The 24046-nt window shown below is 42.3% G+C and overlaps 1 protein-coding gene and 1 long non-coding RNA gene across 3 annotated transcripts in view; one reads left to right on the plus strand and one right to left on the minus strand.

Annotated features, from left to right (window-relative positions):
• Positions 1 to 9951: 9951 nt before the first annotated feature.
• On the minus strand, positions 9952 to 15616 carry LOC125894117 (uncharacterized). The gene is made up of 5 exons (XR_007450037.1): positions 15483 to 15616; positions 14387 to 14443; positions 14083 to 14242; positions 11584 to 11702; positions 9952 to 11109 (listed from the first exon to the last, which is right to left on the minus strand). It is a non-coding gene; the product is annotated as an uncharacterized LOC125894117 (long non-coding RNA).
• An 834-nt stretch (positions 15617 to 16450) lies between these two features.
• The window catches only part of slitrk4 (SLIT and NTRK-like family, member 4), a 67395-nt gene continuing 59799 nt past the window's right edge, over positions 16451 to 24046 (plus strand). Inside the window, exons 1-2 of one of the 2 annotated variants that reach the window (XM_049585304.1) lie at positions 16451 to 16581; positions 17444 to 19988. In XM_049585304.1, coding sequence (XP_049441261.1) covers positions 17486 to 19988 — 2503 coding nt within the window. In that variant the 5' untranslated portion in view covers positions 16451 to 16581; positions 17444 to 17485. Of the gene's footprint in view, positions 16582 to 17443; positions 22202 to 24046 lie in introns of those variants that run through there. The other variant, XM_049585305.1, reaches the window with a different exon arrangement.

Here is a 24046-nt window from a genome sequence, read left to right on the forward strand (position 1 = left end):
GAATGTTTTTTGCCACATTAGAAGAAACTGCTTTAAGGTGTTCTTAAGATGTTGTGTTAACGAGAATAAGACGGATGCAAGGTCACACTGACCTTTACCTATGACCACCAAAATCTAATCAGTCTATCACTGAGTCCAAGTGAAAATTTCCAAATTTTAAGGAATTTCCTCGAGATATCCTGCTCACAAGAATGAGACAAAGTCAAAATGACCTTGACCTTTGACTTATGCCCACCAAAAACTTAGAATTTCATCATTCACTCCAACAAGACATTTGTGCCAAATCTGAAGAAATTCCCCCAAGCATTTATAAGATATCACATTCATGAGAATGCAGTCACAATGACCTTGACCTTGACAGACGGACGGATGGATGGGCGGACAACCTGGAAACATAATGCCTCTGGCTACAGCTATCACCATCGCGGAGGCATAAAAACTTGGGAGATTTCTTATCGAATTCAATCCAGTCAGTCTTTATGCAGCCAGCATCCAGTGGCCACTTGAGTAGCTGCATCTTAAGGTGCTTACATGTTGGCTATGGTGCAACTGCCACAGTGTTAAACAATTTAAAATGAATTGTGTCTGATTGGTTAACTGCTAATTTATGGACAATACAATATTCATCAATAAAAAATATCCCAAATATTATTACTGGATTTAAGGGCCTTGGGTGTTTTGGCCACCATATGCCTCAGCACCAGTAAGTTGGCCTGCCTGTGTACACTGTAGCATCAGACAATCAGAGAATTGGCTCTCGGCCTACAAGCCACACTTACTGGCTCACAGCCTCACAGCCTCACTGCACAACGGCTCCTTTCTTTTTCCTTACCCTGTCTTATATCATTATCGCCATGTACTGGAGAAAGATAATGATATGTACATCTATTCAACCTGGGTGACATGCCTCGTAGGGAGCCACCGAGCAGACAATCCCCTTCTCTCTTCACTCCGACACTCTCTCCTCTTTCTATTTATCCCTCTCTCTCCCTCAGCAGACATGGGGCATTTGTTATTTGTCCCCTAACCTACTATGTTTTCTCTCACAATGATTTATAAATAGGGTGCTGCTTAGCATATCAAAAGACACTGAGGAAGGGAGAGAGAGAGGAAGAGACAAAAGATGTGGGAAAGACAGAGGGGAAGAAGAAGAGACAGAGTTTATGAACTCCGGTATCTGTGGCACTGTCACTCAGATGCTGTGTTAATACAAGGCTGTGCTGTGTTGTGTTTGGCTCATTCTTAACTTAGTGCTTTAGAGCTGATAATTTTTTTTTCAGATATTGGTATCTCATGTTAATATATAAATTAAACTGGCTAAATTTACAGTTTATAAAACAATCTTAACTCAAGGTCAACTAACTTCAACTCAGCCAAGCAAACTAGTCAGTAAGTTATCTAACTATACTATAATACTATACTATAATAATACAAAACAGTGTATTCTCATGCAAGGCATCACTTGAAAACACCAGTTTTACTTGCTTAATACCATGGGAAACAACATTTGATCAATTAATTAATGGGCTTATGTTAGGGCTGGGCAATACAATAACTATGTACAATATGTAAATATATTTTCAAGCAAGATATAGATGTAGACAGTACCATTTATACTGATATAGGGTCAAGTTGCATAATGCCGTTCTTCCAAAAAGCCATGCCAGTGTCCTCTCTCACACTCTCCGCACAGCTCTGCCCCATTCCCTCATTTACAAGTTCTTAAGCAACACTAAGAGAGACACAATGCTGCTATTCTGTCTAATGTACCTGTTTATTAGTCTTTAGTGCGACATCAGTCTATATGCTGCAGGTGCTATGCTAAATCAGTCTGTGAGACAAATAAAATGAGTGCAGTAGCACCCATGCAGTACAGCACTGCATGGGTGGGGGACAGAACAACTTGCAATGATTTAAGGGATAGTGCACCCAAAAATGTCTCTGTGGACCGTGCTCACATGTGCATGCTTGCGAGCAAGACCAGCGAAAGCACGTGAACACACATGAAGGCGGTGCCCATGTCTCACGGTCTCGAGCAAGTGCACACACGTCAGCGCAGTGTACACAGAAGCAGTCAGAGCTGCAGGCTACAATGAGGCTAAAAACAGAGTTCAAATGACGTTTTTCTTAACAACTTTTTATGTCGGGGCTTCAGGACACTTGGATCACTACAGACGAGCAGTATGGAGATATTTTGTGGTTTCAATTCTGTGTTCTTGGACGTTTTAATCTGGGTCGCCGTCAGCCATTAGGTGTGCAGTTGTGCTGCTACCCACTTCCCCCTTGGATCTCCGTAAGAGTTGTGAAGACTCTAAAACTTCACCAGAGCCTCCCTCGGCATATGGGTGAGTAGATAATGGCTGAATTTTCATTTTTGGGTGCACTATCCCTTTAAGTCAATTCACTTTTGGTTTTACACAGGACCCGAAGAGCGGTCTCTTAGGTAAAAGTCTGGAGTTTGTTCAACCTTCCCATCCATCATATGTGTACATTCTCACTCTTTATAATGCAGCAGTTTTACAGAGCGTCAAAAAATGACATGCTCAATGTATCTCACACTGACGCAAAGGGTGTCCTGGTGTATCTGACGCTGAAGGCCACTGCCCAAGTGTCATTATTTGATGAGTTGGAAATGAGACTAGGTTGGCTTTTCACATGTGCTCAAAACTCACCTGATGCATGTGGTTTCAGGATATTTCACATGTTAAAAAGTGATTTTTTGTGTTTTTGTGAAGTCTATGTAAAGCTGTGCATTGTGGTGATTTAGAAAAGCTAACAAGGCATTTGACACTCAGAGTCATTATGTCTAACAATGCCTCTGAGCTGTTTTGAAACCTCTGTAAACATCTTGTGGGCAAGAGACAGACATTTGTCTGTCTCTGTATCTCAGGCTGCATTTACACGGACTCTGCTGAGGAGCTGCTACAGGCAAACACAGTATGCACTTATTAATGATCCAGACAAGGTTTTATCTTTGTTGGAATGTATAATGTGTTACAGGACACTACTGGAACATCTAGCTTCCACCTTACTGTTATGGACTGACATGTATAGTCAAATCATTTGCAGGCGATACATGGATAACCATACAGCATACTGGAGAGCAGATTATGAAGAGTTTTGACATTTTCCTTGACAGTATGAATCAAGAACAGGGCAGGGACATGGAAAGGTATACAACAGTTATCTTGTTTATTGCAAACAACAGCCAGAAAAGGACCAGCACCACTGCCCACAGTAAGTAGGGTAATACAAGACGAGGTGTGCTGATGCCCAAAAACAATGGACACCCTGTCCTGTATTGTCCCACTTTCTGTATGCCATAGGACAAAAGGGAGACTGTGTTCAGATCATCCACTTTTAACCGTTCAACTGTTCATGTTAAAGACAGGAATGGTTGACCTGAAATTGTTAAAGGGACGATACAGTATTTGGGAAAATGTGTTTTGGGAGATAAAAAGGTTGATACTATTTCATATCCATACACTGAACATATAGCGACAGCCAGCACCTGGCGTGCCTAGCTTCGCATAGCGACTGGAAAAGGGGGGGGCAGTAGCAAATCTACCTACCAGCACCTCTAATTAACACACTACATCTAGTTTGTTCTATCACTGTAGTTTGGTAAGCGGTGTAAAACCAAGAAATATTTGCTTTGCAGCATGATATGCAAATATTCTTATCAAATCCTCCAAATGCAGGTAGGTGGAAAAAAATATCAGGATTCATATTTGCTGACTCGTCACACAGAGCTGCATGTTAAATATGCATATTCACAGACTATCCTGAAACAGGCCATAACCAGACTGTGACCCACTATCGGAGTACAGTGCACGTGTGAACAAAGCCCCTGTGTGTTCATGTGGAAACTGGGGCTTGGACTGAGTCTTGGCTGCGCGGCAGGCCGAGCCCATCGGGACAGCGAGGTGCATCTGAGCCCAATTAACCTCTGTCTATATCTTTGTGTGTCTCGGTGGACGCGGGAGATGAGCCCTGGACTGAACCATGACAGGCTCACATGGTGAGTGCTGCACCCTGAAAAGACACCACAGACAACTGGATACATCCTATGTGAGAGGGTTTTTTTGTGTGTTTATTTCCCTCTCTGCTTCCTTGTGACTGTGTGTTTGCATATTTACACATACTGTGTACACCTCAGCTCTTTGTAATAAATGGGGTAGCACCTCACTCTACCGTGCATGCTGCTGAATAAATAATGAGCCATCAAACACTGCCGATTTATGTAAAACTAGCCAGCATTGTGAGCATTAATTTTCCTTCGGTGGCTGGTTGAGAGAGTAATGGGCTGCGCGCTTGGCTCAGAACAGGGTGTCACTATCATGGTTAAAGCTGTCCTGCTGTGCTGATATCATGCAATAATTCTGCCTGGATTATTACGCCCAAAATAGGTGCCACACTTTATTTGGCTCACCAGAAACAGATGCTCAAATTATTTTCAACTGATTAGAAAATGTTAGAGTGATGTGGAAAGCATTTCATAAACAGTAAGAGGGGTAAATATCTAATTTGATACGTGACAAACAAAAAAGCCGCCAAATAAAGTGTTAATGTAATATTCCTTCACTCATTCCAGGCCTTCTTTTTAACCCTTTTCCTACAGCTGTGGTTGGGCTGCAGGGAAGAGAGGAACAATTCTTTTTGTCATTTTTGACACTGACTTGGTTTTTAATGAGAGGGCGAGAAGAAAAAAAAGTCACATTGAATCTGACATTTCCAGCTCTATGTGGCCGTAAATCTGACAATGATTTGTGTCAGTGAGACCTTAGTCTCAGCAGCTATATCAGTATTCGTGCCCAGCTCACACACAGGTGGTCTAGACCCATGGTTCTTAACAACCTGTACTCATCCCCAGGTCGTCAAGTACAGACACTTTGTCACACCCTTCAACATCTTCATATTGACCCACAGAGCACCCTTTATTATACCTATGTGACGCACAGCTGAAACACGTTGTAAGACGTGGTAAAAGGCAGTTAGAAACTTTATGAAAAAACAACCACTTTTCATATTTGCTGAAACTGTCACTATATTCACACACCACTCAGTGAGACAGATAATATGTGAAAAAAATCATACTCTTCTGTCAAGTATTGCCTTGTAGCACTTCTAATGGCCTTACCTCATGTGAATATAAACAGCCAATCAGAGCTGAGGAGTCTCTAATGCAGCATGTCAGTCATAGCCTCGCGTCACCAGGCACTTCACTTTATGTGAAGAGCCTGGTTTTTATTCACTCTGAATTTTGTCTGGATTCTGGTTCCGGTCTAGAGAGCAGATGCATAATTCACCAAATTCACCAAAGTAAAAGTGTTCACCAAAGTAAAACTTTAAATTCTGGCGCACCATCGATTTGGGGTGATGAGGGGTGTAAGAAAATCGACTAACTTAATGGCTTGGTTTTTTTTTTTTTGTAAATTATATTCTTTAAATTAAAAGTTTCACTGCATTATTATTAGCTTGGTGCTTTTATTTTGACGGAAAAGCGCATCCATCGAATTCCGGATCCTGTCTCACTCGCCCTGGTTCCGGTTCCTTACCAAAATGGCCACTAACGGCCCCAGACTGTCAGTCAGCACTCATGAACTGCAGTCAAACGAGGCAAGATTTTGTTTAACTGCACTGCCAGTTTGTCACCTCAGATGTTTTCAGAAACATTTTAGTGTACTGTTTAGCTGCAAAATGAGAATTTTACTTTTATAACTTAAGAGTATAGAAAAATATGATTCTGAGAAACAGGCAATGCAGTGACAGAATCTTGATTCATAATTTGATCAGCGCTGATCGCAGTTCACAAGCAGTGATTGACATGATTGACAAGCTGCGTCAGAGACTCCACTGCCCTGATTGGTTGTTTTTGGTGCTCCACAGGAGATTCTAGCGAATGCCATTTGAGTCAGCAGGAAGAGAAGGGACATCATTTTTTTTCACAGAATATATGTCTCATGTAGTTCTTCCAAATATGGTGACAGTTACACCAAATATGACACAAAGTATGTTTTATAAAAGTTAACAACTGTGGCTTTAATGTCGAGTAACAGTTGCGGTTAGGTTTGGGCATCAAACTACTTGGTAAGGTTTAGAAGATACGTGATGAGGTGAGAGTGCGAATGTGTTGTTGTAATGTGACAGTGTGTGGTGGTCATACATAATAACAGTATGTTTAATAAACAATATTGATTTTTGGTTTCAGGGTTAGGGTTAAGTATGGCTTTGTTTGACCCATCGATCTTCCCTTCCTCCCGCCCTACGTGGATTTTCTCGCTCTTCATACATCAGTTGCTCTCAGCGTCAAGTGTTGCTGCAGATGAGTTTACACTAGATCCGACTGAAAGTCATTTGACAACCTGGGATTTGGAACAGGCTGTTTTAAACTTGTGAGTTTATCACAATGCTTTTCTTGATTTTACCCTCTATACACCTGTTACCCAGACTGCAGCAGGCAATATTTCTTCTGACCCTTTAAAAAGAAGCAATGTCTACTTTCAATCGCTCCATTGCATGATGTGTAGGCCTGAGTTGTGAGCTGCCAAACTTCTGGACTGTTAATTATGAGGCTTTAAGAGGTCAATCTATCTGGGAAAAATCTGAAATAAAGATTAGAGAAACAGATGTCTGGATAAAATAAATCAATTTTACATCACAAAATAATTATAAACGTGTTTTTTCTTCTTTTCTATCCTGTTAATCATCTCTCCACCCCTGACATTAATCCTGTCTCCAAGAAATTACAAATGTATGCCTTACATATGCAACAATATTTATAACACACAAGGAAAAATGAAGGGAACAGTAACCAGGCAGCAATTACTTTCCTTCCAAAATGTAATTGGGAAAAACCAATTAGTAGAGCATGAATGTAATTTATAGGAGAAGGAGTTTAGGATTCAAAATTCAAAGATTTAAGTGAAGTTGGAAAATGCTTCTCTGTCGGCACTTAAGGTAAACTTGCAAAGATGTTGTTCGTAGATGTTTTCATGGCTCTTTTCTTAATTGTCAGTTGTACTTGGTCAGAATTATGGTATAATGCTAATGTGTCCATATCTACTTACCCTCACAAAAGACAGGACAGCGCATTGGATCCACCAATTCCAACCACTGGCCTAGACTGGCAGTAAACCAAGATGGAGGGCAGCTGTGATAGAGGTGTTCAGGAACGGTGAGATATTAAAGCAGATCATGTGAAGGGTCCCTGATTACATAGCAGGCTTTACGGGGTCATCCCTATGTTTCCTGGGTTCTATGTTCCCCACTTAACCCTGCAAAAAAGGTTCTATCTTCCCCGCTTACACAAAAAGGGTTGTATGTTTCCCGCTTGGTTGAGCGGGCAACATACAACCGTGGAAACATATATACACTCCTGGCTTTACCACAGGTATTGTGACCCTACTTTGAACTTACGTACACATCCTGATAGAGTGGCTGCATGGAGACCATAAGAACAGTGATCTCAGCTTACACTGGTGATGTTTCTTGATAGTAAAGCCAATTCCATTTCCTGTTCTCACACGTATTGTCACCCTCTGCTTGCTCATAATATGAATCCAAATACAACCACTGAAGGTGTGGTATGTCACGTCTTAGTTACAGTTCTTGTCCACGTGCTGGTCAGGTCTGAATTGTGACCTGTCCAGACTGGTGTCAGATACACGGTACAGATCACGCTTCTGATTGGTTGTCACAGTTTGATCTGTGAGTGTCACTGACCTAGACACTGATTATCTTTATCAATGCTCCTCCATGACTCAGAAGCCCGCTGGTTGCTGATTTACATTTTCTGGGGCAAATGGTGAATGCAATTTGCTGGTTAGACAGAAAGCCAGGAGCGCTAAGCGCTTCTAATGTGTAATGTTAGTAAACATGGCGCTATTAATACTAGTTTATCCATGTAAATATGAAGCATGTATCATCTGTGATCATAGTAATTATGGACTCCTGGGATGCACATACCACTGGGAGGGAATCACTGCACTAGGGTATTACATTTGTATTAATACACGGCAGAAAATAGTCCCTTACAAATGTACAATTAATGCCCGTTTTAGAATTTGGAAAACAGCAATATCCAGCTGTTTTAGGGAATTACTCAGCCTTTCTTTGCCTCTACACTGGTGCTAGCTGTGGCCAGAGGCATTATGTTTTTGAATTGTCCATCTGTATACACTTATATCCATCCATCTGTCCATCCGTCCCATTCTCATGAAGGAGATATCTCAAGAATGCCTTGAGGAAATGTTTTCAAATTTGGCACAACTGTGCACTTCGACTCAGTGATGAACTGACTAGATTTTGGTGGTCATAGGTCACAGGTTAAGGTCACAGTGACCTTGCATTTGTCTCATTCTCGTGAACATAATATCTCATTCTCGTGAACATAATATCTCAAGAACGCCTTAAAGTAATTTCCTCAAGTTTGGCACAAACGTCCACTTGGACTTAACAATAAGCTGACTAGAATTTGGCAGTAGAAGTTAAAAAGGTCAAGGTCACTGTGACCTCACTAAATATGTTCTGGCCAAAACTCGAGAATGCACACACTAATTATACTATACAAAAGTGCACAAGAATGCCCGATGGGATAAAATGATGAAGTGTTGACATTCTATATCCAAAAGGTCAAGGGTAATCTTCACTGTAACATCATTATGTTCTGCAAAAATACTTTTTCAATGTTATAACTCAGGAACAGAAGAGGTTATATTTGGTGAGATGCTGAATTGGTGACTCTAATCTCGTGTGTCCATCTTGAAACTGTGCTGAATGTATAGATCTTCTGTGCTGCCGGGTGGAAGATGTGTGTGAAGCATCCATGTTTTCACAGACACTGATGTAAACTGTCACTGCAACTTGACTGGTGCGTGGAGGCAAATGCAACACTTAATTCTAGCTTTAAAATTAAAATTATACTCAGAAAGTACTGACAGCAGGCTGCATTATTCAGTTTGATCTTTTTTTATGGGACTTGTTGCCATGAAAGAAATAATATTCACTTCTTCATCCTTACAGAGGACTGGAGCTCATGTCTTAATAATTTTATTGTGAATAACAGTGATGTTACAATATTTCGAGTGAAAGCAGCAGTCATTATGATCACTGTGATGATTCATACCAGTGATCTTGTAGTCATATTCTCACCTCTCGTTATAGAACACAGTGTTCTTTGCTTGCACTACCCCACTGACACCAGTGTTAAATTTACAGCTCCAAGCAGTAAAATCTTGGTGATCTTAATAACACATCACATTCAGCTCATTTTTACTGCTTACATTACACCTTCATAAACTGCAGACCAGGTCTCAGAATGAAAGACTGCAGGCCTCTTTTCAGTGGATCATCACCTTGTGTTGAGACTGGATTTACTGCAGAGGATGCCTTCCACCCACTGTGTGCCTCATTTTTCCATCACTTTATTATAATTATACTTTATAGCTGTACAGGATTTTATCTTCGGTCCCTACAACTTAAAGGGGAACACCACCTAAATTAAGAATTTCAATATGTTATCTCCATGGCCGGAAGTTCAATCAATATTTGTGAACATGAGCTCCTCTCTTTCAAAGCCAGAAACCAGAGACAGAAGGCTCAAACTTCATCAAAGATAAAGTCTGGAGCTGCTCCATAGACAATGAATGGGAGCCTGATTTTGTGGACCCGCACAATATTTTCTTTTTTTTTTTTTTATACCCAAATGAGCTGTATTCTGTTGTTTGTTCTACAGTGGACTGATGACAAAATATGATACACTTTGTAAACTCAGTTTTGGATGTTTAGGAATAGCGTGTCAATTTATACTTGTTACACTCTTCAAAATACACTTTTGTTTTCTCAGGAAGTGTGCATTGTGTGTGTGTTACGTGCATACAGTCTTTTTCAAAATAAACTGAGAATGTACGTTATTTCCTTAGGTTTGCGCAACAAAAGCACATGGTTAGGTTTAGGATAAAACATCATGGCTTGGCTTAAAATAAGAATGGTTATTACTGCCATCATGTAATGTCATATGACATATGTCACTATGGCATGCTACACATGCTAGCACACTTTGTTATTATTAAAATAACTTCATTGACTTTACTTTCACACAGGAAACGAACAGCAGGCTCCCATGCTCCACCTGCCTCTGTCTGGTGTGTATCATACTGCTGCGAAAGGTGTCTCTGTGCACTGGTATCTGACACCAAGATCATTGACAAAGCGGTATTTGACCAGTTGTAAGTGAGAACAGGCTGTAAATACTCAGAACAGTCCCCTGGGTGCTCTCAGTGTCATATAACATCTTTCCGAATTCATTGTGTATGTAGCAGCTCCAGACTTTATAGTGAATAACATCACAAATTTAAGCTTTAGTGCTGTAGTTGTTGTTCTCGAGAGTCTGCTAATATTTCTGCGCTGCCTTAGACCACAGGAATAACTCGTATACATTGTGAGAATGGGCATAGTTCAGCTAAAATAAAATAAAATGCAATTTAATTTAACTTAATTAATTAAATTTAAAATAAATAAAATATGTTTAAAATTAACACAATTGAAATCATTACATTTCTCTTGCTTTCCAAATAATAGCAGCAAATACAAATGTTCAAATTGCTGTGCCATTATAATTATTATTACTATTATTAGTAGTAGTACTAGTAGTAGTAGTAGTAATAGCGGCATTGATATAAATGCATTAATCTTACTCAATATCACATTTATTTTCTTATTGAGACACAGACACTTATTCATAGATAAATCTTGTATTTCCATCTTAACTAAAAAGAGCACTGTTCTTTATCATTAGTATTTAGCATTTAAGTTTAATTATTGCCCATTTTACAAAATACTGAGTGTAAAAATATATAGAGAGAGATTTCTTTATTCCAGAAGAAAATATATAATTTCCAGCCCTGATTAGTGTCTACAGGAACATCCCATGTCTATCAGATGGTCGGGCAGTGGCCTGTGCGAAGCCTGACAGGGGAAACCCAGGGTAAAACGAAGTCCGGCAATGCACTACAATAACTGAAGGCGACTCAGATGGGCATACCAGCATTTTGCATCACCTCCTCTTTTCTCTTCTCTGGATTTCCACAGCTGGGCAGTCAGAAGGTGCTGTTTAGAGAGATTTAATAAAATGTGAGTAAATTAATCTGAAACAGTAAAAGTGAAGAGGACATGTCCCCACATCCCCAGTGGACATGACATCCTTGCTTACAACACAGGGTCTCAGAAACACTACCTGAACCTATAAAGTAAAAGTCCTACTTTTCTCACTACTTGTACATTAGACTTTAAATGGAAGAAAAGGGAGAGAACAATCTCAACTTTCACAGGTGTGTTATGAGATAAATGACTTTTCATTTGCTCTGCAGAAGAGAAATAAATTGGCTTTCTTGCTAATACCAGATTGGCATCAATATTAGTTTTGCATCAGTGGTGCTGCTGGCAAACAGCTGCAGCAGGACAACAGGTGTGTGTGATCCAAACAGGCCAAAGCCATTGATCAGTGTGCGTGGCAATGTGCCACACTGCTGCAGAACCTATGAAACATTATTAAAATGGGGAAGCAGAGTGTGCAGGCCTCACCTGAGCTGCAGTACCTCTCTGTCTCCTGAATGCACTGCAGTTACATTTGTGACCAGAAGGGGGCGACACATCAAACTCTAAATTCTCAGCACAGGAGACATTCCCAGCATTCACAGTGGCTGCAAGGGACAAAACAAGAGCAAATGAGGGGTGCGACACACAGATGCCTTTAAACACATAATGAAAATGCTTTATTTGAATTCCAACAAATAGGATTAGAGCACATGAGATTTAAGGTTTTTTTTTCCAGTGTTTGGACACAGGAAGCAGTGTCTCAGCCACATGGCCAGACTACCAACGACAGCTGAGACGGAAGCAGAGGCTTTGCCAACTGTCTGGCTCATTCTCTAGTAGGCCTGCTTCCCTCAGGCCACTCACAGCCAGTGTAGGAACTTGTCCAAGACTGTCAAATATCAGCACACTCATACACACACACATTAATCTACACACACACACACACACACACACACACTGGAGAGACTTGAGGAGGGATGCTTGATTTGCTCCTTTCGTGCAGGTGGCGGAGACACTTGAGAAGAACCCAACCACACCCCAGTTTGCGTACATCACTGTGAATCAATCAAGCGAGCGAGTGAGCCTTTTGCTTTTTTCATGAATACTTTAGAATAAATTGTATTATAAGACCGGCGGTTTCAGATGAATGAGAAATAATTGAGGCTGAATGTTCTATCAAAACATGATAACTTACAGTTTGAAGGGTCCTTAATTACCAGCTGGCTCCGTGGAGTGGAGGGGATTGTATCAAAGGGAGACAACTGCAAAATCATCACGAACGCAGTTAAAATTCACTATTCAGACATCACACTTGCCTTAATGTGTATGTTCTTTTGTGCCATGGATTACTGTCTGTCATAATATGTCTTTAAAACAGGAAATTAATACACTTTGGGTTAAAGATAACATATTATGTTCAATTATACACTTTCCTGCACACAATTATCACCTTTTAATGTAAAGGTTAGAGGAGAATTAACCCCTGCAGTGAAATGCATCACATTATAAGAGGAATATGATTTCACACACACAAAATGCAACAGAGTGGCACTGTGTAGCAAGTATTTTTCATTTTCTCACATGGAAAAAAGGCACTATAGGCGTGTTGCATGCTCTTGAGCGTAGGTTTAATTTCAACGTATAAAGGGGACAAATAGGAAACAGGAAGTTTTGGTGTCCATCGGAAAATTCTGAGCAATGAACTCTTGACCTCCTGCATTCTGGTGAATGTTTATGCACCAATGTGTGCATTTTCTGCATCACTTTATGGTGCAAATGTTTTCTGCTACTTTCGTGTTTTTAGTGTTGGGGGACAAATGCGTGTCCCTGCGTCCCTCCTGAAATCTACGCCAGTGCTCAAAAAGAACTTTTCAACACAACATGGTGCATTCAGGAGCGCTTGTGTTGTGATTATGCACAAAACTTTTTTGAAGGCTGACAGAGCAGTTGCTTAGTTTGTTAAATGGTAAAGTTAACGTTGACCTCAAGAATAGCAGTTTGACGGGGCATCAGTGGCTTGGTGGTAGAGCAGGCGCCCCATGTACAAGGCTGTTGCCGCAGCAGCCCGGGTTCAACCCCAGCCTGTTTTCCTTTGCTGCATGTCACTCCCTCTCTCTCTCCCCCTTTCCCACTTGTCTGTCCTATACATTAAAGGCTTAAAAATGCCCAAAAAATATCTTTAAAAAAAAAGAATAGCAGTTTGACAAAACAATTTAATGTCTACTAACTAGGTTTTTCCAGTTTTGGTTGAAAGCTCTAAGAAAAGGCAGTGAATGCATCCCCAATCATTGTGTCTGTTTACAACTATAAATTCATACCGACAAGCACCAGACATTCACTCCTTTAACATGTGTGACGCACCAACTTTCTTTGAAAAATGTGCTGAAAATAACTCTTTCCTGTGCGCTGAATTTGTCCTTGGGTACTGCACAATAAAACGTACTAGGTATTAGGTGAAACTATGTATACATTCAAACGTAAATGCTGAGACTTGGACATAAAATAATGTTTTTGCTGTCACTTGGAATTGAAATAAGAAGATGAAGATCTGGCAAAGTAGCACTGATGAACAATATAGGTAGAAAATGGGTAGAGTTAATATATTTCAATAAATGTTCAAGATCAAATATTAGAAATATATGATTTGCCAAATGTTGTGTTGTGACACGTTAGAAGCGAGAAGACACTTACATTTCCAGGTTTTGGTTGCAAAATCATAAATAAATTCTGCTTTTAATAACTTAATTATGACTATGTTAAATATTCATCACAAATTTCATTTTGAAATTGTGTCGAGATGAATACACCCTGCACACATTCACCACTTTGTTCCCTTAAGAGAAACCTTGTCATCATTTGACACAAGGTAACATCATAACATTAAACAAATCCACCCATGCCGCGGGGCCGGGCTCGTGACATCCACACTTCCCATCTTCCCTTTCTCCAGCCTGCCTTTATATGTGCGTCACTTGGCTCTGTCACCTGTTGCAAGAGGAAACCAGAGGTGAGGCTTCCGGTGAGGGCCGAACACTGTCAGGTTTCAGGTCGGACTCCCTTTTCTCCCATGGGTGTCAGCTGTATGGACAACAAGAGCGCGTGGCGCTGCGCCACGCCGCCACTAAACTCAGCTCCGGGGACTCATCTCACATGAATAAATAAACAGAGAGATAGAGAGATATATAGATGAAGAGATCTTGTCAGTCATTTTAAGGAGCTTATGCAATTTTGGAGAAAATGATATTAGAAGCAGGGGGTGCAGCCGCACCTTAAGGCGCTCATCTCCTACCTCTCCACTGCTCCATCCATCTCCTCATCTCTCCTCTCTGCTCCGATCAGTTCTCTCCTGCAAAACACAAAAAGACAGGAAAAATGTGAACCGCAGAAGCCTCTGATTGACTGATTTCCCACCTCCTTCTCCTTTCCCCCCTCTTGCAGCCCGTCTGACTGCAGCACTCTTGAATAATAACCCCCTCTCCTCCTCCTCCTCCTCCTCCTCCTCCTCATTTCCTCCCTCTCTCTCCCTTCTATTTAAAATGCCGCTCACAAGGCGCGCCCCCGTGCCCGGTTTTAAGCACACACACTCGCTCTCTCCCTCCCTCTCTCCTCCGATCGGACATCGGGAGCGCGCCCGGGCCGTGTCGCGCAAGTCAAGTCCAATGCGACGATTTGGCAGGTAAAGCTTTTTTTTTAACATCCTCCAAACACACACACACACACACACACACACACACACACACACACACACTCCCATCCTGCTTGATCCCTTGATCCCTTTGGAGGTTACACATGCAAGAAAAAGTATAAAACAGCCTTTGTATTAAAATGTTAAAAAAAAAAAAATGCAGGATAATTAGAAGATCATAATAAAGTGTCAGAAATAAAGGCATTACAGAGCGCGCTCAAAATAACGGATCTGTTTCAAGGTCTGAAGTTTTTTTTCTTCTTCTCGTTTCGGTCTATGTGAGAGACCCCCCTCCTCCTCTCCTCCCTCCCTCCCTCTCTCTCCTTCCCTCTCTCTCTCTCTCTCTCGCGCTCTCTCTCTCTCTCTCTCCACATCTCTGCATTCTCCTCTTTTAGTCGTGTGGGAAGCTCAGTGAATGCGGCTGCAGAAGGAGCCAGCATACTTATGCGCCTGACACGGATACTGTTCTGTCTTACAGGAGGGAGAAACACAAGCTCGCTTTCCTCTTCTTTTTTAACTCCTTACATTTCCTCCAACTGGATATTTTTTTAGCTTCAAAAAGAAACCCTCACACTCCCTCTACAAGTTTATTTTCGTGACATTTCCCTCTGTGGACCGATGGGAGCGCGGAGTTTCCAGCTCCTCACTTGCACCGCAGCGGACTAAAGGCTGAATAACTGCATTATTCATTTTTACGCACCGGTTTCTGTTGTCCTGACTTGTCTCTCTTGTTTCTCTCTGTGCTTATCCGCTTTTCTTTTCGTCCGGGAGAGGAGCGTCGATATCGCCATAGCCCTTCTTCTTTCTTTTTTTTCCCACACCCGTCCTTTAAAAGAAAAAAAAATCCTGTTGGATGGAGACTGATATAAGCGTCTCTTCTGCCGCTGTGTGCGAATAAACTGAAGAGAAAATAACTGTTTGCACGGGGTCAGAGCAAAGAAGTGGATTTATGCTGCCTCAATGGAAAATAACGGACTGATACACATAACCTGATGGGAGCGTTTTGGCTGCTTTCGCCCTCTGAAGCATTATCCCTGTGCGCAACTTCGCTCGAAACAAACCAGTATTTATTCATTGGATCGTTGGGGGTTGCTGAGCCGAGCTGAAGCCAGACGCACAGTGTTGGCCACCCTCTCTCTCTCTCTCTGTCTCTCCCATTTTCTCCTCTCCTCCGCTCATCCTCCTTCTCCAGTTCCCTCTCTTTAAAAAAAAAAAAAAACTCCAAGAATGACGGACTTATTTCACCGCATCACCAACCGCCTTGCGCCTTTTTTCACGCCTTGGAGTCGCCGGACGCGCTGTCAAGATCTCTAAAAGCTGTCTGCCTCTCCCTTTCTCTCTCTCTCTCTGTCTTTCTCTCTCTCTGTCTTTCCCTGTCTCTCCTCTCCTCTCCTTTCTCGCCGTCTCTCTCTATCTCTCCTGCAACCAAATGAATGCTCTCCCATGGAGGTAGTACAACCACCTTGGGGACCGAACGACCAGAGGGGTGATTTTTCCAAGCAAGAGGAGCCCGTCAGCAAGAGACGCATCGGGTGAAATCGGAGCTCCCCCCCTCCTCTCCTCCCCTCCTCCTCCTTTCTCTCCATCTCCACCCGCACCCCCGCCAGTTTGCTTGGCTCGGGTTGATATACAGTAGCCTACATGGGGATATAGGGGCTGGAGAAACCTTGTTGCGCCCCTATAACTGTCTGCGTTCTACTTCAGCTGGGAGGACTGTTTGCGCACGTCTCCATCCATGTCTCACCAATGCTGCCCCGTGTCTCCAGAGGGAGCCGCATTCATTACCACCCCAGCTTTGGGTAAGTCTAATTTTTCTTCATCCGTGTTCCTTTAAAATGACCTGATTTTTTAATTTTAAGAATTAAGCAACATTTTTCTTCATTTTTCTATTTGGTGTCATATGTGGAGAAAATAAAATGTTCTCCGTGTGATAAATGCGTGCCGCTCAAACCTTCTCAATATGTCAGCAATGGGCACAGTCCCAATTCTTCCTCTTCCCGTCGCTCTCACAGTTGCTTTCCTAAATAACCTGAATGCGCTGCTCAGTGGCGGTGGTAGTGCGGCTGCTGCTGCTGGCTCCAAATGAGACCCCCACGATAAAGAGAGCTGCAGCCGTTTGACTTTGATTATGTTGAATTATGCTGAGAGGTGAAAAATATAGTCGTGCTGCTGTCTTAGACATTTTCCAAGACGGTGCTTCACAGCTTTGGGTGTCGGAATAAGATACATAGATGTGCAGCAGTTCATGGGTTTGAGTTTTTCTCAGAGCATATGCTACTTTTCCTGCAGTATGGAATAATCTGCATCAAACATTTGTGTTGTCTAATCACTGGGGTGAATCATTGTGTCAAAGCCAAAGCAACTCACCGCAATGATTCCTGTAAAACTGGAAATTAAAATTAGAAATGAAAATTTGCATATTGTTCCACAGACATCAAAAGATAATAGTATGATACCTGATGTGGTTTTCATGTTTAAAAAATTAAATATTTTAGTTAAATCAATGTTAAGTATGCATTTTGATGGTTTGCTTTCTGTGTGTGTATGTGTGTGTGTGTCTGTGTGCGCACACATGTGTCTCGGGGCTTCTTTGCACATATGTACGCCTGTGTGTGTGTGAACGTTTGTGCATGCACCTGTCTTTTTTTTTTCTCTCCAAAGGTTACTAAATGGTTTTCTGGGGGAGGATTTCTAACCGGCGAGATGCTGCTCGTACTCCTGCTGGCAGCCTTTTCTTCCTCCATCTCCGGCTCCCTCTCCTCCTCCCTCTCCTCCCCCTCCATGTCGGACGGACCCCAGATGGCAGACCCGTCCGCCTCGGACTTGATGGCCGAGACCTGCAGCGCCTGCTCCTGCATGTCGGTGGAAAACGTGCTGTACGCCAACTGTGAGAAGATCACTGTCTATCGACCCACGCAGCTCATCCCGCCGCCCTCATCCCTCTACCACCTGAACTTCCAGAACAACTTCTTAATCATACTCTACCCAAACTCGTTCCTCAACTTCACCCACGCTGTGTCACTGCAGCTGGGGAACAATAAACTGCAGAACATCGAAGGTGGAGCGTTCATGGGGATGAGCGCGTTGAAACAGCTGCACCTGAACAATAATGAGTTAAAGGTGCTGCGAGCAGACACTTTCCTAGGGATAGAGAACTTGGAATACCTTCAGGCTGACTACAACTTGATAAAATACATTGAAAAGGGAGCATTTAACAAACTGCACAAGCTAAAAGTGCTCATCCTGAATGATAATCTCATACAGGCACTTCCTGACAACATATTCCGCTTTGCCTCGCTCACACACCTGGATATAAGGGGGAACAGGATCCAGAAGCTTCCTTATTTGGGAGTTCTGGAGCATATTGGGCGCATTGTAGAGCTACAGCTGGATGACAACCCCTGGAACTGTACCTGTGATTTAGCACCTCTCAAGGCATGGCTTGAAAACATGCCCTACAATATTTTTATCGGCGAGGCCATATGTGAAACTCCAAGTGACTTGTACGGGAGGCTCCTGAAAGAAACCAACAAGCAGGAGCTTTGTCCCATGGGAACAGGAAGTGACTTTGATGTTAGGATGCCGCCCGCACCCCCTGATAATGGGCAGTCCCCTTCCAAAATGTCCCCAACCACTGTGGCTCCCATTGCCACAAAATCGCCAAAAACCACTGACTCATCTAAAATTTACGGTAATGGTATTGTGGCCGGTTTACCCCCTTTTGGAAGAAATAGCCAGATTGTTTCCTTTCAGACACGGACCCCTCCCCTGTTGTGTCCACAGCCCTGCAGCTGTAAAGCCCACCCCTCTGACTTTGGCATCAGTGTCAGCTGTCAGGAGAGGAATATTAAAAATCTAGCTGATCTCATTCCCAGACCCCCAAATGCCAAGAAACTTCACCTGAGTGGAAATTACATCCGTGACATCAGCCCGTCTGATTTCCAAGGGTTCGAGGGCTTAGATTTGCTACATCTTGGCAGCAATCAAATTGTCACTGTCCAGAAAGGTGTGTTTTCTAACCTCACTAATCTGAGGAGACTGTATTTGAATGGAAATCAGCTTGAACAATTACACCCAGAAATGTTTTTGGGTCTCTCAAACCTACAGTACCTATATTTGGAATACAATGCCATAAAAGAAATCTTGGCGGGTACTTTTGACTCCATGCCGAACCTACAACTCCTGTATCTCAACAACAACGTTCTGCGGAGTCTCCCCGCCTATGTGTTTGAGGGTGTCTCTTTAGCCAGGCTGAATCTGAAAAACAACCACTTCATGACCCTACCAGTGAGTGGTGTCTTGGACAAGCTGCAATCATTGACCCAGATAGACCTAGAAGGGAACCCGTGGGAGTGTTCCTGCGATCTTGTCGCCCTCAAACTCTGGCTTGAAAAGCTAAGTGATGGAGTGGCTGCCAAAGAGGTGAGATGTGCCTCCCCTGTGCAGTTCTCCAACATTGAGCTGCGCCTCTTGAAAAATGAGATCCTGTGTCCTAAGCTCGTTGCAAGACCCCCGTTTATTCTCACTAGCGCCACCCCTGTTTTGACCTCGGTTTCGCCCGCCGGAGTTGGCAAAGCACCACCGGGAGGGCCTGTGCCTCTCTCCATTATGATCCTCAGCATCCTCGTAGTGCTTATCCTTACTGTGTTCGTGGCCTTCTGCCTTCTAGTCTTTGTCCTGAGGCGGAATAAAAAACCAGTGGGCAGGCAGGAGGGGCTCGGGGATCAGGAGTGCGGCTCCATGTCATTGCAGCTCCGCAGACACAGCCACAAATCAGGCAAAAAAGGTTCCATCCCAGGAGACGACCTGGGAGGCGAGACGTTCATCCCCCAGACCATCGAGCACATTGGCAAGAGCCACACCTGCGGGATCGGCCGCTCCTCGGACATGGACGCTGGGTTCAAGTTTGCAGACTCGCAGAGGCAGAAGATCATCCTGCGGAATAGCGCCGACAAGGATAAAGACTCGCTCTCCACCCTGGAGCGCAACAAACGCCTCAGCACCATCGACGAACTTGAGGAGTTCCTCCCCCACCGAGAGCCCAGCATGTTCATCCAGAACTTCCTGGACAGCAAAAGAGATTTCAACAGTATAGGGATGGGCGGGTACGAAATCCGCTACCCGGAGAAAACGCTGGATAAAAAGATGAAGAAGTCGTCGCTGATAGGCGGGAACCACAGTAAGATCGTGGTGGAGCAAAGAAAAAGTGAGTATTACGAGCTGAAAGCCAAGCTCCAAGGAACGCCTGATTACCTGCAGGTGCTCGAGGAGCAGACTGCTCTGAGTAAAATGTAGGGATTGTTGTGTTTGATTTAGTGCATTGATTACACACACATACACGAGGAAGTCAGACACACATATAGGCAGACAGACAGCCAAACACATCTGCCTTTCTCTGGTTCTTTCTCCCCCTCTGGCCACACACACACACACACACACCATTCAACCCCCCCAGATCTCTGTCCTCATCTTCCTCTCTGCAGCCACACATGCACACACACAGACACACTCCCACACACAGCGAAAAAGTGCCTTCTGGAAATCCTTAATGACCAATGCAGAGATGGACAAAATGGCTCCACACTACAAAAGCTATTACTAGAATCAGCGTGGATCTATTTCACAGTTAAAGACCTTCTGGATTATTCATGCCACTACATGTATGAATCCCACATACATACTACAGGACACCCTAAAAAGCAACCAGACAGTCATAGTATTTTTTTGCTGCTATTGAAATGGGTACTTATCTTCTGATTTTTGTTGTTCTTGTTGTTCTTTTTCTCCTCCTTTTGTTTTTCCAACCAAATCAAAGGGTCTTGAAAACAGTGCTTGAGAATATACCTCGCCGTCATCAACCCTCGTTTAAAAAAAAAAAAAAAGAGAGAAAAAAGAAAAAAGGAGGGCACGCTGGTTGTTGTTCTTTTGCTCTGGAGAGTATCCAAAATCACCACTTCTGGGATGAGATTAACAGAGTTGGTGACTCAATGGATGCTAATTTGCTACTTTTTTTTATTTGCGGGGATATCTGTTTGTTCTTGGGGATGCCCTCTGGAGTCGGCTGCAGACTCTCTGCCACCTTGTCTGGATTACACACCAGTAGCAGTACACCTGCTCTTTGCCGGGAGGCTGAGCGGCTCCCGTTTAAGGCATCGCGAAAAGAAACTCTTTTGGGGAATGATTTCATGACTTGTTCTCTTTGTGTAAAGAGCCATGTTAAATATAGTGTCTTCTGAATGGAGTTGTGTTTCTCTTCAAAATTGCTACTTACAGTAACTGTATGTTTTGGGTGAAATCTAACGGCACATAACACTGTCAGAGGACGTTGTTTCTGAAAAATGAAAAACCCAAGGATAAAAAATTTACAAAGCTGCTTGCCATGTAAGCGTAACCTGGAATTTATTTTGTAAGTCTTACATTATTTGTATCTGTGGGACTGGTTTGTAAATTACAAGGAAGGACAAACATCTACACGCGCGCACACACACTGTACGACGGATCATCATCATCAAGAGACTACAAGCCAGAATTGTCAAACAAACCGCTGATATAATTCAATCGGTGATCCACCTCCCCTTGTCAGCTCTCAATTCGTAGTTAAAAAAAAATTTAACAACATAGTTAATTTATTTTTCTATGCAGGATTATTTAAAGAGTTATCGGTATTATTTAAAAAGAATAATACACAGAGAGTGGAAAGGACTTGATAGAATGATGCATCAGAGCTAATTCAGGCCACCAGAAGTGACTGTTGAGTCAATTCAAGGGTTCTTGTTTCTCTCAGTTTGCTGAAGAACCCGACCCGCCGGACGAGGGTTGTGAAATGTGATCTGTGGTGTTTCCTTTTTATTGTGTCGCACGACAAGCCGAGGCCTGATAGAGTCTGTGAAGTTTTCAAGCAGTTTCCTTATTCTTATATCTCCCACAGTATCTTGTAAAAGGTTTCTTATTAACATTATGCAACCAAAATAAATGTGCATTAAACTTTGATATGGTTCCAGACTTGTTGGGATGGGAGTGGAGGCATTTGTGTGTAGGACGAGGAAATCAAAGCTCTAAATTGTTAGATCTGGGCCGAATCATATCATAAAACACCATGTGCAATATTAGTAAAAAATGCTCGGTCATGATGGCTTCAGATAATTTTGTTTAATTTATTTAGTTTGAGGTTATATTGTCAAGAAAGGTTCTATTTCAAAATTCTTTTATCAACTTAACTCTATCCGGTCCTTATTTAAAAAGTATTGTTACGTTAAAATTATGAGTGTTTATTGACATTACAAATGAATAGAATGTATCTTGGAAAGTATAATAAATACAGTTTTCTATCGGTCATAAATCTCCTGTATATTGGTTAATTTTCTCTTGTATAATCATGTTGAAATCAAGGTATTAAAATCAGCACCTATTTGCACTGTGTCCCCCTATTTCTTTTAGTTGACATTCTCTGAGCTTTTTTTTCAAGGCTGCTTTACTTTAAGAGAAAAAAAAAAAGGAAAAATGATTCTTCCAGCGAAACTGCCAAGTGCTTTATACCCCGCTCTGACTTTTTCACAGAACAAGTGGGATTGTGTGACAGCTCGGTGTTGGGCAGACTCCATCTCGAGTGACAGAATGTTGTACTTTGTTTTGTTCATGTACAAACACTGGCTGCCCTTCAGGCATAATATACAGTATGTTTGCTTAGTGTGATTAGTTCAAGGAAGCTGTGGAGACAAGGAAACTGGCTGCTTGTTGCACCTGAGGCCATGAAACCACTTGCGCTTTACCACAGAGTTCAGAACCACATATAGGTGTTGCTGTACCTTCCACCATCACCTGCTTCACTTTTGTTTTCTATTTATTTGAAGCCAAAATCGTGAATTAAAGGGACAGTTCAAATTTTATGAAGTGGTGTTGCATGAGGTACTTATCCATAGTCAGAGTATTACACGTAGTAGATGTCAGGTGGCATGCTCCTCGTTTGGAGAAACAGACAAGAGCAGTGCCATGGACGCTAAGTTATGTACTGCTGTGGATGGGGGCCAGGAGCAAAATGTACTTTAGCCGCATTAAAAAGAGCCTACCTTAAAAAATCTACATGAATTTAAATGTACACTGCACTGTGAATATTCTCACTGCTTTACCTTGTCATCAGATAGCTCTCACCTTTGGCACTACATTTCCTAAACCGTACAACTTCTGTATTCCTACGCACCTCTTTATTTCAGCTCATTCATTCTGCCTCTAGAAAAATTTCTCTCTATTCTTTGGAACATAAAAGTATCATTTAGTCTCCACATCTGTTGTCTCTTCCGTTGATCTGCGGCATAATATAGTGCACAGCACAGTTGAGCATACGTCTAGGAATATGGAAGTTCTATGGTTGAGAAAATGTAGTGTAAAAGGAGAGGGCTGTCTGACAGCAAGGTGAAGAGGTTAAAAATATTCTTAATATAGTGCCCAGCTAAAATGATAATGATTTGTTCAGGTGGGTCTATTTTTAAGCAGTTTAAATAGGTTGTTTGCCGCGGCCCCCATCCACAGCAATACATTTCCAAGCTTCTGTATCAGCCATCCTGCCTGCTTCTCCAAACTGGAGGCACAATGACTGCCATTTACTGTGGGTAAAACACTGACTATGGATAAGTACCACATAAAACCCCAGTTAAAAAATTCGGAACTATCCCTTTAAGCAAAAATATTCATGCCAAACTAAACTGTTGAAGCTTGAAATTCAAATTCTGATTTTGTGCTGGTTTTGGGGTTCAGATCTCTGTGTGATGCTCTAAAAATGTCAGAAAGTCAGATCTCAAAGCTGTGACATAACCATTTTTTGCCTGTGTTAATGTAGCCTCCTTCACTTTCCTTTGCATGTTATTTTCTTGCCTCTCTTCCTGTTGTTTCCGCATCCAAACGTCCCAAATTTGCTCTCACTTTTGAAGTGTTTGAAGCTTTATCTGGCACAGACCTTATTGTGTAGCAGGTATCACCGCTCCATCTGTTTTTAGGCACCTATCAAACATTCATGCCTGTTCCATTTTAGGGTTAAAAATTCAGATTTCCTGTTTCTGTGTTAATCCAACCTATGGGGCTTTTGGGAAACCAAGTAGCAGAAAGTATGACTCATCGAGACGCCAGAGAATTGTCCTCATTAATTATTAATACCCTTGGCAGTTATAAACTAAAAAAGGGATGTGGTGGTGGGGGGTGGTGAATCTGATACGTCCGCCCCCTCCAAACTCTCTCTGTCTCTCTTCCCCATCTTGCCTGTGTTATATTTTC

Source organism: Epinephelus fuscoguttatus, linkage group LG9 (assembly GCF_011397635.1).
Source record: "Epinephelus fuscoguttatus linkage group LG9, E.fuscoguttatus.final_Chr_v1".
Taxonomy (NCBI): Eukaryota; Metazoa; Chordata; class Actinopteri; order Perciformes; family Serranidae; genus Epinephelus; species Epinephelus fuscoguttatus.